The sequence below is a fragment of the Neofelis nebulosa genome, chromosome 9 (genome assembly GCF_028018385.1).
Source record: "Neofelis nebulosa isolate mNeoNeb1 chromosome 9, mNeoNeb1.pri, whole genome shotgun sequence".
Taxonomy (NCBI): Eukaryota; Metazoa; Chordata; class Mammalia; order Carnivora; family Felidae; genus Neofelis; species Neofelis nebulosa.
Genome location: NC_080790.1, coordinates 81,823,102 through 81,839,343, shown reverse-complemented (window position 1 = coordinate 81,839,343; position 16,242 = coordinate 81,823,102). Strand labels below are relative to the sequence as shown.

The following is a 16,242-nucleotide window of genomic DNA, read 5'->3' as shown; positions in this document are numbered from 1 at the left end:
AAATTAGGTCTCCTAGAATTAACACTATGGCAGCTAAAGTATACACTGAAAAAATGGTTAAAATGGTTAAAACCGTAAATTTTGTTAGGTGTAGTTTGCTACCATGAAAAAAGTAACCTTAGAAAAAGAGGTCAAAATTACATATTCATGTGGGTAAGAAGTACAAGAAGGTAACAAGGGAAATGTTTTGCATGTCTGGTTAGAGTAATGAGATTGCAAGTGCTTTAATTTTTTTCACTTGTGTTATAATATTGCTTATTCAATACATATTTTCCAAGGCCAGGTGAGTCCTGAGAGAGGGCTGTGTGGACCGTGGCTTGTAAGCATGCGGGCTCCTCCAGGGACCACCATCTCTCAAAGATCCCTCTCTCTTGTTTTAAGAGAGAACACATGATGAGCTGCTACTGGGAGCAGCCCAGGCCGGTGGCCCCACGCCACGACCCCAGCAGGCCCTATGCAGAGCAGTACCGCATAGACGTCCGGCAGTTTACACACCTGTTTCAGCTTGTCTCGCCCTGGACCTGTGGGGCCCACACGGAGATCCTCGCTGAAAGGACTTTCAGGCTCCTGGATGACAACATGGATCATCTGATCGAATTCAAAGCATTTGTGAGCTGTCTCGGTAGGACTCTGTGGGTCTTCACCGTGGCAAGTTAATTTGGGACGGAAGTCCATGAACACAAGACAAGGTGGACTGTGGAGCAGGCAGACCCACACGATGAAATGTATTTGGGCACGGGCCTGACATGATTTTGTGATTTTAGAAACCACTCTGCAGGCTCCTCTCATGTCTAATTTTATGCTTCCTTAAGGAGGGTGAGAAGGGCCCACACTGTCAACATACAAGGTCATTGCCCTTGTTCTCCTCCGGTACCCAGGGTGTGGTGGTGGCCTGTTAGGAGCCACGTTCCTAAGTCTTGCACAAAAAGTTAAAATCTTTCAGACTGTATGAGGCCAAAGTTCACGAGGTTATCTTACCGGTCAATAGTGACCAATCGCTACCTTTTACATTTTCATTTCAAACATAGTGTGTCTGGGGGTAGCGGCAACGAGGTATTGGGTCAACAAGTATTGACCTTACTAAGTTCTCTCCCCACAGTGAGTTTGTGTCATGACAAATGTACTTTAACCATTTGCATATACTCAGTCTCTTTTCTGTTTTTGCAGATGTTATGTATAATGGAGAAATGAATGAGAAAATTAAGCTGTTATATAGACTTCATATCCCTCCAGGTAAGAAATACTAAGGAAAAAATTTAGGCTCTGTTCTGCTTTGACACAAAGAAGCTTTGGGCATGACTCTGAAGTTCTCATTTAAAATTTCATTTAGACTTGAGTCCACAGATGTTTCTAGTTTGGGGTTACTGGTAACAGATTTTCAGTACTGTACTGTATGGCCTATGGTAGTGGTTCCCAAACTTCAGCATGCATCAGAATCAGCTGGAGGGCTTGTTAAAACACTGGTTCCTGCACCCCACTCCAGAGTTTCCGACTCACTAGTTCTGAAGACAACATGCTGGGAACTGCTGGTCTGTGGAATGTGTGGGGCAGCAGACCCTGGTTGCCTTAATAGATGGTTATTTTAGCCTACTCTTTTGAAGGACCGTATCATTTTTCCAGCAGGTAAGACCCCGCTTCTCTCAAGTTTAAGCAGTGGTAACCAGTAACAAAGAAATCGGTTTTGATACCTATGAGGTATTACGTGGCTTTAACCGTAAGGTATTCCTTGGATCTTTGAAACTCATAGAGGTGGGTTAGTAATGCCAAGATGGTTTCTGGACCCAGGGCCATATGGTTCTGGTGTTGGATGGGGCTCTGACAGGACTTCCCAACGAGGGAGACTAGGAAGGGAATTTTTAGGGCCATGAGATCCTGGTGCCTTTTACAACTAACACCTCTACAAAAGTTGGAAATGTGGGTGGACATAATTTGTGGGGTTTTGGGTACACTTCCTGAATTGAGCCATTACTGAACTGGCATATGATATATGCTCTACAGTATCCCCAGGGAACATTCTGTAGCAGCCACCCAGCTCCTCCTCCACCTCCCCACAGGCTCATTATTATTTTACTGCAAATGGCTTAGCATCAGTGAAGTTTTTTGCCTTTTATGCCAGTATAAGTTAGTGACTTTTGTTCTTGAATTTGCCTTTATTTTTCTTTCACAAATGTATTCCTACTAACATAGAAGACATGCATAATTATTCCCTTATTATCATCTCTGTCACTCTTTTCACAATCATCTGTATCTAGTATTGCTAAATAGGACATGTGATTGATTGTGTTTCATTCATTTATTTCATCTTAATTTTTAAATAAGCATTTTATTTTGGGATAATTTTAAATTTACAGAAAAGTTGCAAAGATAGTCATGATGGAGTTCTCATTTTTTAAATATCTTTTAAGTGTTTTAAAGTTGTTTTATTTTTATTGCAGTATAGTTAACATAGGGTTTTTAGTTTCAGGTGTACAATATAGTGATTCAATACTTCTATACATTACTCAGTGCTCATCACAACAAGTGCACTCCTTAATCCCCATCACAGATTTCACCCATCTCCCTCCCCAACTCCTGGCACCCATGAGTTTGTTCTCTATAGTTAAGAGTCTGTCTATTGGTTTTCTCTTTTTTTCCCCCTTTGCTTGTTTGTTTTGTTTCTTAAATTCCACATATGAGTGAAATCATGTGGTACTTGTCTTTCTCTGACAGACTTATTTCACTTAGTATTATACTCTCTAACTCCATCCATGTTGTTGAAATGGCAAGATTTCATTCTTTCTTATAGCTGAGTAATATTCCATTGTGTATATATACCACATCTTTATCCATTCATCAGTCAGGGGACATTTGGGTTGCTTCCATAATTTGGTTGTTGTCGATAATGCTGCTATACCATAGGGGTGCATGTATCCCTTTGAATTAGTGTTGCTGTATTTTCAGGGTACATGCCCAGCAGTGTGATTACTGGATCATAGTTCTATTTTTAATTTTTTGATGAACCACCATACTGTTTTCCACAGTGGCTGCACCAGTTTGCATTCCCACCAACAGTGCACAAGGGTTCCTTTTTCTTCACATCCTCATCAACACTTGTTTCTTGTGTTGTCGATTTTAGCCATTCTGACAGATGTGAGGTGGTAGCTCATTATAGGTTTGATTTGTATTTCCCTGATGACGATGATGATGTTGAGCACCTTTTGATGTGTCTGTTCGCCATCTGGATGTCTTCATTGGAGAAATTTCTGTTCATTTCTTATGCCCATTTTTAATGGATTATTTGTTTTTTGGGGTGTTGTGTAAGTTCTTTATATATTTTGGATACTTACCCTTTATCAGCTACATCATTTGCAAATATCTTCTCCCATTCCATAAGTTGCCTTTTGTTTTGTTGTTTTTGCTGATTGTTTCCTTTGCTGTGCAGAAGCTTTTTATTTTGATGTAGTCTAACAGTTTATTTCTGCTTTTGTTTCCCTTGCCTGAGGATACATATCTAGAAAAATGTTTCTATGGCTGACGTCAGAGAAATTACTGCCTGTGCTATCTTCAAGGATTTTTATGGTTTCATGTCTCACTTGTAGGTCTTTAATCCATTTTGAGTTTATTTTTGTGTATGGTGAAAGAAAATAGTCCAGTTTTCCCAACACCATTTGTTGAAGAGACTGTCTTTTTCCCATTGGATATTCTTTCCTCCTTTGTTGAAGATTAATCAACCATATAATTGTGGGTTTATTTCTGGGTTTTCTATTCTGTCCATTGACCTATGTGTCTGTTTTTGTGCCAGTACCATACTATTTTGATTACTATAGCTTTGTACTATAACTTGAAATCTGCAAGTGGGTACCTCCAGTTTTTCTTTTTCAAGATTGCTTTAGTTGTTCAGGGTCATTTATGGTTCCATACACATTTTAAGATTGTTTGTTCCAGTTCTGTGAAAAACGCTGTTGGTATTTTGATAGGGATTGCATTAAATCTGTAGATTGCTTTGGGTAGTATGGACATTTTAACAATATTTGTTCTTCTAGCCTATGAGCATGGAATGTCTTTCCATTTCTTTGTGTTGTCTTAAATTTTTTTCATCAATGTTTTATAGTTTTCAGAGTACCAGTCTTTCACCTCCTTGGTTACATTTATTCCTAGGTATCTTTTTTATTTTTGATGCAATTGTAAATGAGATTGTTTTCCTTTTTTTTTTTTTTTAAGGCATATAAAACTATTTATTGACCACTGTTTACCAGTATTTACAATAAAGTAAACAATATACAGTTGGATAACATTCTGACTACAAAGGTACTGCTTCTCCTGGTTTCTGCTGAACCAGTAACTCAAATACTGAGAAGATTAAGCTTACATGTAAGGAATGAGTTGGGGTAAAGACGAAACACACAGGTCAAGAATTTAGATTACAGACGTTTGTCCCCCCATTTATTCCAGAAGGTGCTAAATTGCCAACATCTCTAACCATCTGATTATGATTAGGTTTCCATGAACGAAGTGTTAAAGATTTCATGAATCATGACCACTTAGTACAGCACAGGGATTTCAATTTCTTGAAAAGGAAAAGGTCACTAGAAGGAAGCTTTAAATGTCCACCTAACTAAGTTTAGCTTAATTAATTAAAACACACCAGGACTTGTCTAGTTTTCTCATTGGGTGGGGAACTGTTGGTAGTGATAAAATTTTCCTTTCAGGGATCTTGCAAATAAACTTGCATTTGTATGAATGTAGATATGGATTCTGATATGGCTTTTCAAATTGTCCCATTTAAATTGCTTACATTTTTTTTAAAACGGCACAATTAATTACAAAATTTGAAAGGTTAAGGCTTCAGGAAAAATGTCAATTTAAACAATTTATTTCTTAGGTTGCTAAAAATGATGGCATCCCAGAAACATGAGCTTATCCATGGTTATAAAATGCTGTTTTTATTTTGGGGAATGTTAAAAAAAGGAAGGAAAAAAAAAAAAAGAAAACCATTTACATATGTATTTTAAGTATACACACAAAAAAACCCCCAAATAAACAAAAAAAAACCCAGAGTGGTCCTTAGGCATATAGGAGTTAACAAAAAGTTCTGATTGAGTAACAACTATGAAGATTTCCCCCAACATTTAGAAAATGTGTTGTCTAAAGCAGGGGAATAATATACCATATTCTTAAATATTGCTTTCTGATAAAGGAATCTTTCATTTGCCCAGAATACCCAGTGGTATAGATGGAAACCCCCAACAACTCCCCCCAATACTACTTCAAAACAAACATGTGAAACTTGATTTTCATTAGAATGTTATTTCTTCACACTAATAAATCAAAAAACCAAGACCCGAATTTTACATATGTATAAATGTATATAAAAAACAATGCAAACAGTTACTGAGCTTATCTCCTGGACAAGAATGCCAAGTTAGTCTGTCTTCATAAAAAGCAATTACAATCTGAGGACACTTCATATTTGCCTCTTTTGCCAGCACCAAGCCTGCCTCATCTGAATCTTTCCATTTCATGAGAAACATGAAATCTCCACTGCTGTCTGTGGCACCAATTATTCATTTGGGATCAAGACCTTTGGCAAAAGCATCTCTTCTCTTCTTTGACTTGCTATCATCAGATTCCCTGTCAGATAAAGATTTTCTTTTTGTGCCATCTTTTTCTTTACCAGCTTTTGAGAATTAAGAAATGCTTCAGTTGGGGCGCCTGGGTGGCGCAGTCGGTTAAGCGTCCGACTTCAGCCAGGTCACGATCTCGCGGCCCGTGAGTTCGAGCCCCGCGTCAGGCTCTGGGCTGATGGCTCGGAGCCTGGAGCCTGTTTCCGATTCTGTGTCTCCCTCTCTCTCTGCCCCTCCCCCGTTCATGCTCTGTCTCTGTCTGTCCCAAAAATAAATAAAAAACATTAAAAAAAAAATTAAAAAAAAAAAAAAAAAAGAAATGCTTCAGTTAACTCTGGACAATCTAAATTTTCTGCAGGTTCCCAAGTATTGTCAGCATCTGTAAATCCCTTCCCCTTCAGGAAGTACTCCACTTTCCTGTTCACTACACGTCGGTCCAGTACTATTCTCATCACAAATTCTTCAGGCCCTGCCTCTTCTTTTTTACTCTTTCCGTTCTGTTTCTTTCTCATTTTTTGCAATGTAGTTTTATTGGAAGCCATTTTTTATTGCAGACTTGAAGAGCTATTGTTTACCACCTGTGAGCTGCTCTGGGTCCCGGGTCTGGAGATTGTTTTCTTAATTTCACTTTCTGCTGCTTTATTATCAATGTATAGGAATGCAGATTTCTGTATACTGATTTTGTATCCTGTGACTTTACCGAATTCATTTATCAGTTCTAGTAGTTTTTTGGTGGCCTTTGGGGTTTTCTCTATATAGTATGATATCGTCTAAACATAGTGAAAATTTGAATTCATCCTTACCGATTTGGATGCCTTTTATTTCTTTTTGTTTTTGATTGCTGTGGCTAGAACTTCCAGTACTATGTTGTAAAAGTGGTGAGAGTGGACATCCTTGTTTTTTCCCTGACCTTGGGGGGAAAAACTCTTAGTGTTTCCCCAGAGTATGATGTTAGCTGTGGGTTTTTCATATTTTCATAAGGCCTTTATTATGTTGAAGTATGTTCCCTCTAGACCTACTTTAGGTCTAGTTGAGAGTTCTTATTATGAATGGATATTGTACTCTGTCAAATGCTTTTTCTGCAACTATTGAAATTATCATATGGTTTTTATACTTTCTCTTGTTGATAGGATGTATCACGTTGATTTGGGAACATTAAGCTGCCCTTGCATCCTGGGAATAAATCCCATTTGATCGTAGTGTAATATATCTTTAAACTTACTGGTTTTTGATATTATCATTTGAGGCTGATATTTGATTCTTGATCTAGCTTCATATTGAACTTGTTTCAAAATTATAAGTTTATTTCTAAAAGCCATGTTTTAATTATTAGTTCATTAAAAGACATTTGTAGACCTTCATGGCTTTTGAAAATCAACTTTTCAAAAACTTTTTGAATGTATGGGATTGTAACATTTATATTATATGACTCCAAATTTAAAATTTTTAATTAAGTGCAAATTGAGATTTGATATATGTTATTTCGCTTACCTATATTTAACATTGGAATTTTTGACACAAAGAAAGAAAAGTCTTAATAATGCAGACAACCTAAAACCTATTTAGGTATCAATTTGTTAAGGCCATAAAGATCCACAATACATTTAGGTATTTTTAATTTAAATTTAATTTTAACACATACTTCCCATCATAACTTTTTGAGTAAAGGTGGAACACACACACTAGGGAGGTAAAAGAAGAGTCTTGTTAATTAGGAGGAGGTATACTGAGGATTGCAAGTTTGAATTTGTACCCTCAGAGAGTAAGGCCTCATTTGCCAGATGAGGGAGGCATGGTACCAAACAAAGCACAACAGCCCCTGGGCCCTACACACCCACCTTGTGCAGAGCTCTTGCTTGTAACTTTGCAAGGGTATTATGGGAGGCAAAGGGATTTTGTGAGCTCGCTTACAAAGGTATCTGATGCAACTCAGGAAGCAAGAAAGTGCTAAGCCCAGGGTCTCAGTTCCAGAAGAGCTCCCTTTATTGGCTCCAAAGTGATTACAACACTGTTTGTTTAGCAGAGGAAATAGAAGAGAAATAGTCCAGATGATTTTATGCCTTATCAGGTGACGTACAGATGAACAGTATTCCAGAAGATTATTAAATTGGGAGTTTTCATTGCAGACTGATAAATCTACAGATATTGGTCATTTTGCTCAGTGAATTATACTAATTGGACTTCCAGAAGACCATTTTCTGGAACATCAGATTCGTTAGAAGCATCAAAGCAAGCTACCAAGAATGCTCTATTGGAAATGGTAAATGCGCACAAACAAATGAGACACTGGAGGCTTTCTGTAAAGGAGCATAGTGAGGGGGCAGCTTAGGCCCCCAGCTCCTAGAGATGCCAAGATTCAGGGAATACGTTATGTTTGCAGAGCAGCTCTCCCCTGGGGGTCCTGCTGGTCTGGATCCACATTAAATGATCTTAAAGTGTTAAATCCAATAGAATTTGAGCTGCTTCAGTCTTGTGTTCAGCTTTACGTGAAGAAATAGGTTTCTTTTTGAGGCCTTATACACACAAAAGTGAATTTGCTGTCCAAAGAAAGGGTTTTGTAAAGAAGTGGAGTTAAAAGGAAAAATCTTACAGATAATTCCAATTTGCCATTTGGTTACAGATGGTTATTTTAAAAAGGATTTCAAGTTGAAGACCTGAATGAACTTAACTGAAAATTGAAAGCACACTTGAAAATATATTAACATGTAGCAACAAAGTATGGATTCAAAGCAAAAATTCAACCAAGAATGATGTTAGAAATGCTTCATCAGTGTGATATTTAGTCAGTGTTAGAATTTGAAATCTGAAACCTAACTGTAGACAAATATAGCAGCATCTGTGTACAAAAGAGGAAAAGCTTTGTTATTTTAGAATATTTGATATAAAAAATTTTTAAAAGGGGTCAAAATCCAGTCATATTAGCCAAAAAAAATTCAGTAATACATTTGTCAGTAAGGGTGAAGCTGTGTGATGTTTCATGCTTTACATAAAATAAAAAACACTTGAACATTCAAATTCTCGGTAATGACACTTGCTTCCACCTTTTGTTCAGTTTTTAGTAATAGTGGCAGCCTGTTTTGAAGAGATCATTATTTAAAAGTCCTAATCAGGAATTGCATGTAACCATTTCAATATAAATAGTGGTATGATAACTAATATTAAGAAGTCCTGGGGCACCTGGGTGGCTCAGTTGGTTGGGCCTCCGACTTCGGCTCAGGTCATGATCTCGTAGTCTGTGAGTTCGAGCCACACGTTGGGCTCTGTGCTGACAGCTCAGAGCCTGGAGCCTGCTTCCGATTGTGTCTCCCTCTCTCTGGCCCTCCCACACTCACGCTCTGTCTCTCTGTCTCCCTCTCTCAAAAATAAATAAACGTTAAAAAAAAAAAATCCTAAGTATTCTAACATTTCAGTACCATTAGATCCATTTTGTTACTTGACAAAATATTTTATTTCATCACTTATGGTAAAAGAATGTATCTTTGAAGTTTGTTTACTTAGAATGGATCCCCTTTCTAAACCTATGCAGTACAATTAGAAATACACAAGATCTTTGTATGACATTGTCTGCTTTGTCAAGAGTATTGGCAGATGATAGGAATGGACATATACAATCACAGATTTCATACTGTAGTCACTGTGGATAAAAACCTTAGCAGTATTGTGAAATGGATGTTATGTGTGTGAAATTAACATCAACAGGACCAAAGACAATGGAACATGTGACAACCATGGTCTGCCTAAGAGAAAAGTCTGGCACCCAAGTTACACCCACCATATTGGTTCTCCACTTTTTGCTTAGCCTTTTCTTATGGTTATACTAAGAAACAATACTGATGATAAACTCTATATAATCTACTGCTTTTGAAAATGTGTTAATATGTCAAAGGATCTATTAAAATCCAAGAAACTGAAAGACACACTGCCTTAAGGACCAAATTATTAATGGAAATGGCTCAAATGGCACACATGAAGAGGATTCACCAAATGAAGTGGAAACAGATGAGCTAATTGGTGAATCCAGCTAAGATCAGGAACTTCTCTCAGAGAATGGATATAGTCTCTTTGAGATGATTCTGATAATGGATGACATACCAAGCAAACTTACAAAGGTCACCTTTTCACAGGACACACTAAAATGATAAGATTACATTCTAGTTTAACAACTTAAGCAGCATTGATAACGACATCAGAAATTATACCATGCACATTCATTTTGGTGATAGCTTAAGCTAGACGAAAGATCTGTTCTTTCGACTGGAGTTTAAAATACCAAAAGAGGATTTTGAAAAATATGAAAAATGTGGTGTACACACCTCCGAAAACATCTTTTGTGAAATTGTAATGTTGCATTGAACCTTTTAGAAGAGCTGGGTACTGAAGATCTTTGGTATTACCCAAATTGTCAAGCCACTAGGAAAATGGATTCGATCATAGCATCCAGTACTTGTTTACATCATGTGTTTTTCTTTTAATTTCATTAAAAATTTTTTTTTAATGTTTATTAATTTTTGAGAGAGAGAGGATGAGCAAGGGAGGAACAGAGGGAGAGGGAGACAGAGGATCTGAAGTGGGCTCTGTGTTGGCAGCCGAGAGCCTGATGCGGAGCTCAGACTCAGAACCATAAGATCATGATCTGAACCGAAGCCGGCTGCTTAACCGACTGAGCCACCCAGGTGCCCCTTCAGTGAGTTTCTTAGATATCTGAGACCCAAGTTGGATACTTTACTTAGCTTTCCTATCAAAGACTTGGTTGGATATATTGGAATTCCTAATTAATTGCAAGTCCTAGCTGCTATAATTTGCTGTTTTCAACCACTGTGGAGGGCTAGGAAGGCACTATTCTGTTTTTGCAAGAAAAAATAGGAGAATGGTATTATTTTGATGACTGTAGTGTCTCAACTGCATCTGAAAACCAAACTGTATTGAAAGCAGTGTATGTACTCTTCCACCAGAGCTAAGATACAATAGAACTAGCTTTTCCCCTCCACAAGAATCCCATTTAGAAAGTGACAAAGATAGCAGTGGTGATGACGATGAAGTCCTTGAAGCCAGAGAACAGACTTTCCTGCTGGTGGCATTTATTGAAGTCATGAAGGTATCTACCACATTAAGATAAAAGTTTGAGATAGACTGCAAATGTAAATCCTTCAAGATATTTTAACTTGTGCTATACTTGAAGCGAGACACAATGAAAACTTTAATAGAAATGTCTCATTTCATTTATAGTCTTGAATTACAAGTTACGCATCAGAATGTAAAAATGTTTATGAAACATTTATGAGAGTTCAGATACCTCATTTAAGAAGGTGGAAAGTACATTTAAAGATCGTAAACAACCTTTACTACTTTCCCTTAATGCATTGTATACTTCGGAGCATAGGTAACAATGAGTTTTTTCATTGATTCTTTACCTGTCTCCTTTCTAGACACCCTCCTCTTGAATTAACCATTCCTCTCTATGCTCCCATATTTGTGTGTATTATTCTTCTGTTAGAGCAATTTTTTAGTGACTTGTGTACACATTTCACCTCTTAGAGACCCAATATCCTCTTGACATCTTCTAGCAGCTATTACCTAAAAAAATCTGTTTCCATCATGACTGCCCTAAGTACCATCCAGGGTTTATGATTTTCCTCCTATTCAGTGAGTGGATGCTCGCATGTGCCACTGTGTAGAATTTTTGGGCAAGCCTGGAAAAAATGACTTAACATGTTATAATAAAACCCCCAAACCTAAAACAACCCCAAACAATTCCCACCCCCCAAACCCCAGAAACATGTCTCCCAAGCAGGAAGGAGAGTACCTTATCAAGGCTTTGGTGCCATCTTGGGGATATTTGTTGGATTACAACTGAATTTTCCTTTTATTCTCAGTGAGTGGCTTACTAGTAAATATAAGGATCCTGCTGTGTCCATTCATTCTTTATAATTTTTTAATTTATTTTGAGAGAGTGAGTGCACTTAGATGCGGGAGAGGCAGAAAGGAGAGAGAGAGACAGAGAGAGAATGAATGAGAATCCCAAGTAGGCTCTGTGCTGTCAGCACAGAGCCGGATGCGGGGCTCAATCTCACAAACTGAGATCATGACCTGGGCTGAAATTAAGTCAGAGGCTTAACCCACTGAGCCACCCAGGCACCCCTAGAATTGTTTTTTATAAGAGCTTTTTGATCTGTGGTTCCCATACCATATAGTGCATTCATTTAAAGTTACAAAACCCGTTTTTTAGTATCTTTAAACAACCATCATCACAATTTTAGGAATTTTCATCACCCTAAAAAGGACCATACTCTCGCTGTTGCTCCCAGCCCATCCATTTTGCTTTGCTTTGTCTTTATAGAATCCTGTTTTAGGTATTTCCTATAAATGGGAATAATGCAATTTGCCATTTTGTGTGTGGCTTTTACTCAGTTTTCAAGGTTCATCCATGTTATAGCCTGTCTCTGTGCTTATTCATGACTGAATTTGATACTCCATTTGATAATTATGTCCTAATCCCCTCATTAATTGAACACTTGGGTTTATTGCCACTTCTTGGCTCTTGTGAACAATGCTCCTATAACTTGTGTACAAGTTTCTAAGTGGGTAGGTTTTCATTTCTCTTTGGTATATACATAAGGGTAGAATTTCTGGGTCAAATGGTAGTTCTGTGTTTACCTTTTTGATGAACTGCCAGATGGTTTTTCAAAATGGCTGTGCCATTTCCTATTTTCAGTAGTATAATGAAGATTCTGGTAGGAGTATTTTTGTATATTTCAAGAAAACTTGCAATGATAAAATGCTTTGTAATCACCAATTTTTCAGTTTTTGTTAGAAACTTAGTATATGCTCACTATGAAAACAGATGCCATGAAGTTTAAAATGCTAATCCCACCATCCAGAAATCTGTGTATTTCTAGAATTTCTGTGTATGTATATACGTACATATATTTTGAGTTTCAGAAAATAGGATTTTACTACATACATTTTTCCAGGGCAGTATCAGCAATGTCCTATGAATTTGTATTTCATTAATTAAAATCTTGTCTGCGTAAATCCAGAAAAAGGCTTTATGTGGTCTGTTGTTTTCTTTACTCTGTGTATCCAGTGCTTGGTGTACTGGTGAGTTCAGAGTCCCTGCAAAGACTGCAGCCCACAGGGTGCGGGGGTGGGGAGGGGTTGCTATTGGCTTAGCCTTTAGTTCTTAATTACATAAAAAGCTGAATTATGGCCAGTTTTGCTTAACATGCAGTAATTTGTTCAACGTAATTTTTTTTTTTGTTTTAAGCACTCACTGAAAATGATCGAGACAGCCAGTCCCCATTAAAGAATCCTCTGTTGTCGACATCAAGACCGCTGGTTTTTGGGAAGTCAAATGGTATGTACTTCTTTTCATTAATTCCCCTGCAGGCACACACTGCAATTGTTAAAAGAAACTTCACAGCTCTTTAGAAGTGGACTTACCTAGTCCCTTCATACTGTGAATCAACAGCCCACTGCTTTCAGAAGCCAGAAACCTTTCAAGTGGCAGTGTATTGAGGGACTGCCCCTCAGCCCAACCACCACGTTTATTCCTCTTGCCTAAGGTTTGAGGGGTTGTCATGCAGCTACCACACTCCATTCATGGTCAGTTGTAGAACAGACTCTCTAATCTGTTTTCAGTTTGTGTATACTTAGTGGAATTCTGCCCTCACTGCCCCATTCTACATGTTCCTTTTTGCTTTCACTGAGTTTTAAAATATATATTGTATTTTCTGTGTCTCAAGGTGATGCAATTGATTATCAGAAACAGCTGAAGCAGATGATTAAAGATTTAGCCAAAGAAAAAGATAAAACTGAGAAAGAGTTGCCCAAAATGAGCCAGGTATGAACCTTATTCTATGCAGAGAATTAACCACTTTGCTAGTTTGTTCAGAGGTAAGCTTGAAAGTTGAGCTGGGGCCTACTTCCAAAACCATAATCAAAGGATCAGAGCTGAACACTGGTGACTAAAAGGTAAATGTTTAAAGGATTCCTCCCAAAGTTTGGGAAATGTAGGCTTCAAGTTGGAAATGTTCCTTTATTATAGGATTATCAGTCTTTTTGGTGCTAATGTGGACTGTGAGCCTTCAAGAAGGAATTCAGCATGCAGTGTTTCTTGGTCTCTTTTGACCACAGAACACATGGCATTCATATATCCTGGAATACTTCAGAAGGGTTGCCCTACTCTGTTGGGGAGTTGCTTTCAAATTTTCATTCTCTCTCTTGGATATAGTCACATTTCAATGCTGTAGGTCAACTCTACCTCATTTTTTAAAAAGCCAGTTAAATCCCATCACCCAGAGCTACCGGTACTAACATTCTGATATACAGGATGTCAACTTTTACCTATAAACAAAAGTAGGCTTGTTTTAATACCTTGCTTTCATTTACTTCAAAATCATGAATAGCTCTCCCAAATTATTTTTAAAAATTTTGAGAGTGAGCAGGGGAGCAGAGGAGAAAGGATCCCAAGCAGGCTCTGATGTGGGGCTCTATCTCACAAACCATGAAATCATGACCTTAGATGAAATCAAGAGTCGGATGCTTAACTGACTGAGCCACCCAGGTGCCCCTCTCCCAAATTATTAAGTTAGGTCTCAACCATGTTCCTAGAGTAAATGTCTAGCTAAATCCCACTAGAAGTGCCTTTCATCACATTAGATTCTCCATTTGAGCCGCAATGTGTATATACTTTGAAAAAGCATCAGGCATCACTGTTTTACGTCATTTCACATCTGTTAAGTTCCTGCCTGGTATCCTATCAGATGAATAAGCCATTATTTTGTTTAGTCATAACATTTAAGCAGTCTCCAACTTTCTCTCTGTTGTAAATCCTAGATTTAAACATCATTATAAACAAATCTCTATAGCTTTTGGATCCATTTCTACAAGTTGATTTGGATTAAAGGGTGCACATGTCCTCTGGAATGCACAGATTTTTTCTTAATAGTTACTGTATAGACAAAGAGCACATTTCTGTGTTATAAATTCCCTGGAGTCACTGGTAGTACTTTCTGAGTAGAAAGGCAAACTATCTTATCATTTGCTTCAAAGACTGCTATGTGGTTTTCTCTTAAGAACTTTTAAGTTAAAAAATATATACATTATATTTCTATCCTGGTTATGTTGCTGTGTATTTTTTAATTCCAGAGAGAATTTATCCAGTTCTGTAAAACTTTGTACAGTATGTTTCATGAAGATCCAGAAGAAAACGAGTTGTATCAAGCCATTGCCACAGTAACCACTCTGCTGCTGCAGATTGGGGAAGTGGGGCAGAGAAGCAGCAGCTCTGGAAGCTGCTCCCAGGAAGGTGGGGAGGAGCTGCAGGCTTCAGCTCTTTCTCCAGACCAGGACTCGGTTTTTGCAGACAACAACGCTGGGAAGATTCCCCAGGACTCCCGGACATTTACTGAAGAGGTAGAAGGGGACTGGACTGTCTCCCTTGAACATATTTTAGCTTCACTTCTGACTGAACAGTCATTAGTAAACTTTTTTGAAAAGCCACTGGACATTAAATCGAAACTTGAAAACGCCAAGATCAATCAGTACAGTCTCAAAACTTTTGAAATGAGCCGCCAATCACAGCCTGAACTCAAGCTGAGTAACGTGTAGCAAGATAGCAGTTTACTGAGAGGAGTCCGCCATACCAAAGCCTTGGACCTGTTTTGTAGGGGTCAGCCCCTCAATCTTCATTTCAGCCTAATTCATTTTGAGCGTATTTTGCAAGCTGGGTATCTGGATGAGCAACCGGACAGCCACAACTGTGGCCAGGGGAACTGATGCAACCCGCAAGCATTTCTATTTATTCTTTAAGAGAATTATGAGTTGGATCCCATCAGTGCTATAGGGAATCCATACATTAGTTCCCTTGATGCTGTGACTTGCTGTTTCACTTTCATCAGATTGGCTGAAATGGGCACTTCTGCTGTGACGCTAGTATGATTTCGTTCTCAGATGCAACAGAAGAGTTGAATGTATCATACTAAACCAGAGACAAAAGCCCAAGCTCTCATTCTTCGCTTGGATAATGGGAGAGGTTACAAATCAAGTTCACTTTCAAGATCCAAGAGCCACTATCTGTGCAATTGTATTTGGCTTTCTTTTGCACTAATTTTGTTTCAATGCTGGTAATTGAAACCATTTTAATATATTTGGTTGTACTCTGTCCTTCCAAAAATGTTGTGTACAAACCATGCTTTCAATGTTGGCCTCTAAGTTTTTTAATAAGAAACTTTTGTATTGACTTGGTCCTTGTTTATAACTTATTTGTGTCTAGCGGTATCTCCACCACCATCCCCACCCAGTCTGCGTTCTCAGTAAATTGTGATAGTGTAGGTGTTCAACTCCCCACAGTGGTTACGTATAGTACCATCACCCCTGGGGCTCAAAAATGAAGCACCTATTTACAACAGCATTTGATAATACCAGGGGTGTAAACACTGATGAAATATAATCCCTCCAACACAATGCTTTCAGGCTGAATTTAGTGGATTTTATTACCGTAACGGTAAACTTTACCTGAGCTTCGGTTCCACATAAATGGGGATTAAAAATACTTCAGGGGGCCATTACAAACAAGTGAGCTGTACGTATAACATGATCTGTATATAAAAGCCTTAATCTGGCTTAATCCATCAAAAAT

At 38.0% G+C, this 16,242-nt stretch overlaps 1 protein-coding gene across 7 annotated transcripts in view; it reads left to right on the top strand.

Moving 5' to 3' along the window:
* Positions 1 to 15,843, top strand: part of TBC1D8 (TBC1 domain family member 8) — a 118,449-nt gene extending 102,606 nt beyond the window's left edge. For all 7 annotated transcript variants that reach the window (XM_058684460.1, XM_058684466.1, XM_058684463.1 and 4 more), the window contains 5 exons: positions 382 to 622; positions 1,168 to 1,233; positions 12,868 to 12,957; positions 13,346 to 13,443; positions 14,751 to 15,843. In XM_058684460.1, the coding sequence (XP_058540443.1) occupies positions 382 to 622; positions 1,168 to 1,233; positions 12,868 to 12,957; positions 13,346 to 13,443; positions 14,751 to 15,212 (957 nt within the window). In that variant the 3' untranslated portion in view covers positions 15,213 to 15,843. The remainder of the gene's footprint in view (positions 1 to 381; positions 623 to 1,167; positions 1,234 to 12,867; positions 12,958 to 13,345; positions 13,444 to 14,750) is intronic.
* Positions 15,844 to 16,242: the final 399 nt, after the last annotated feature.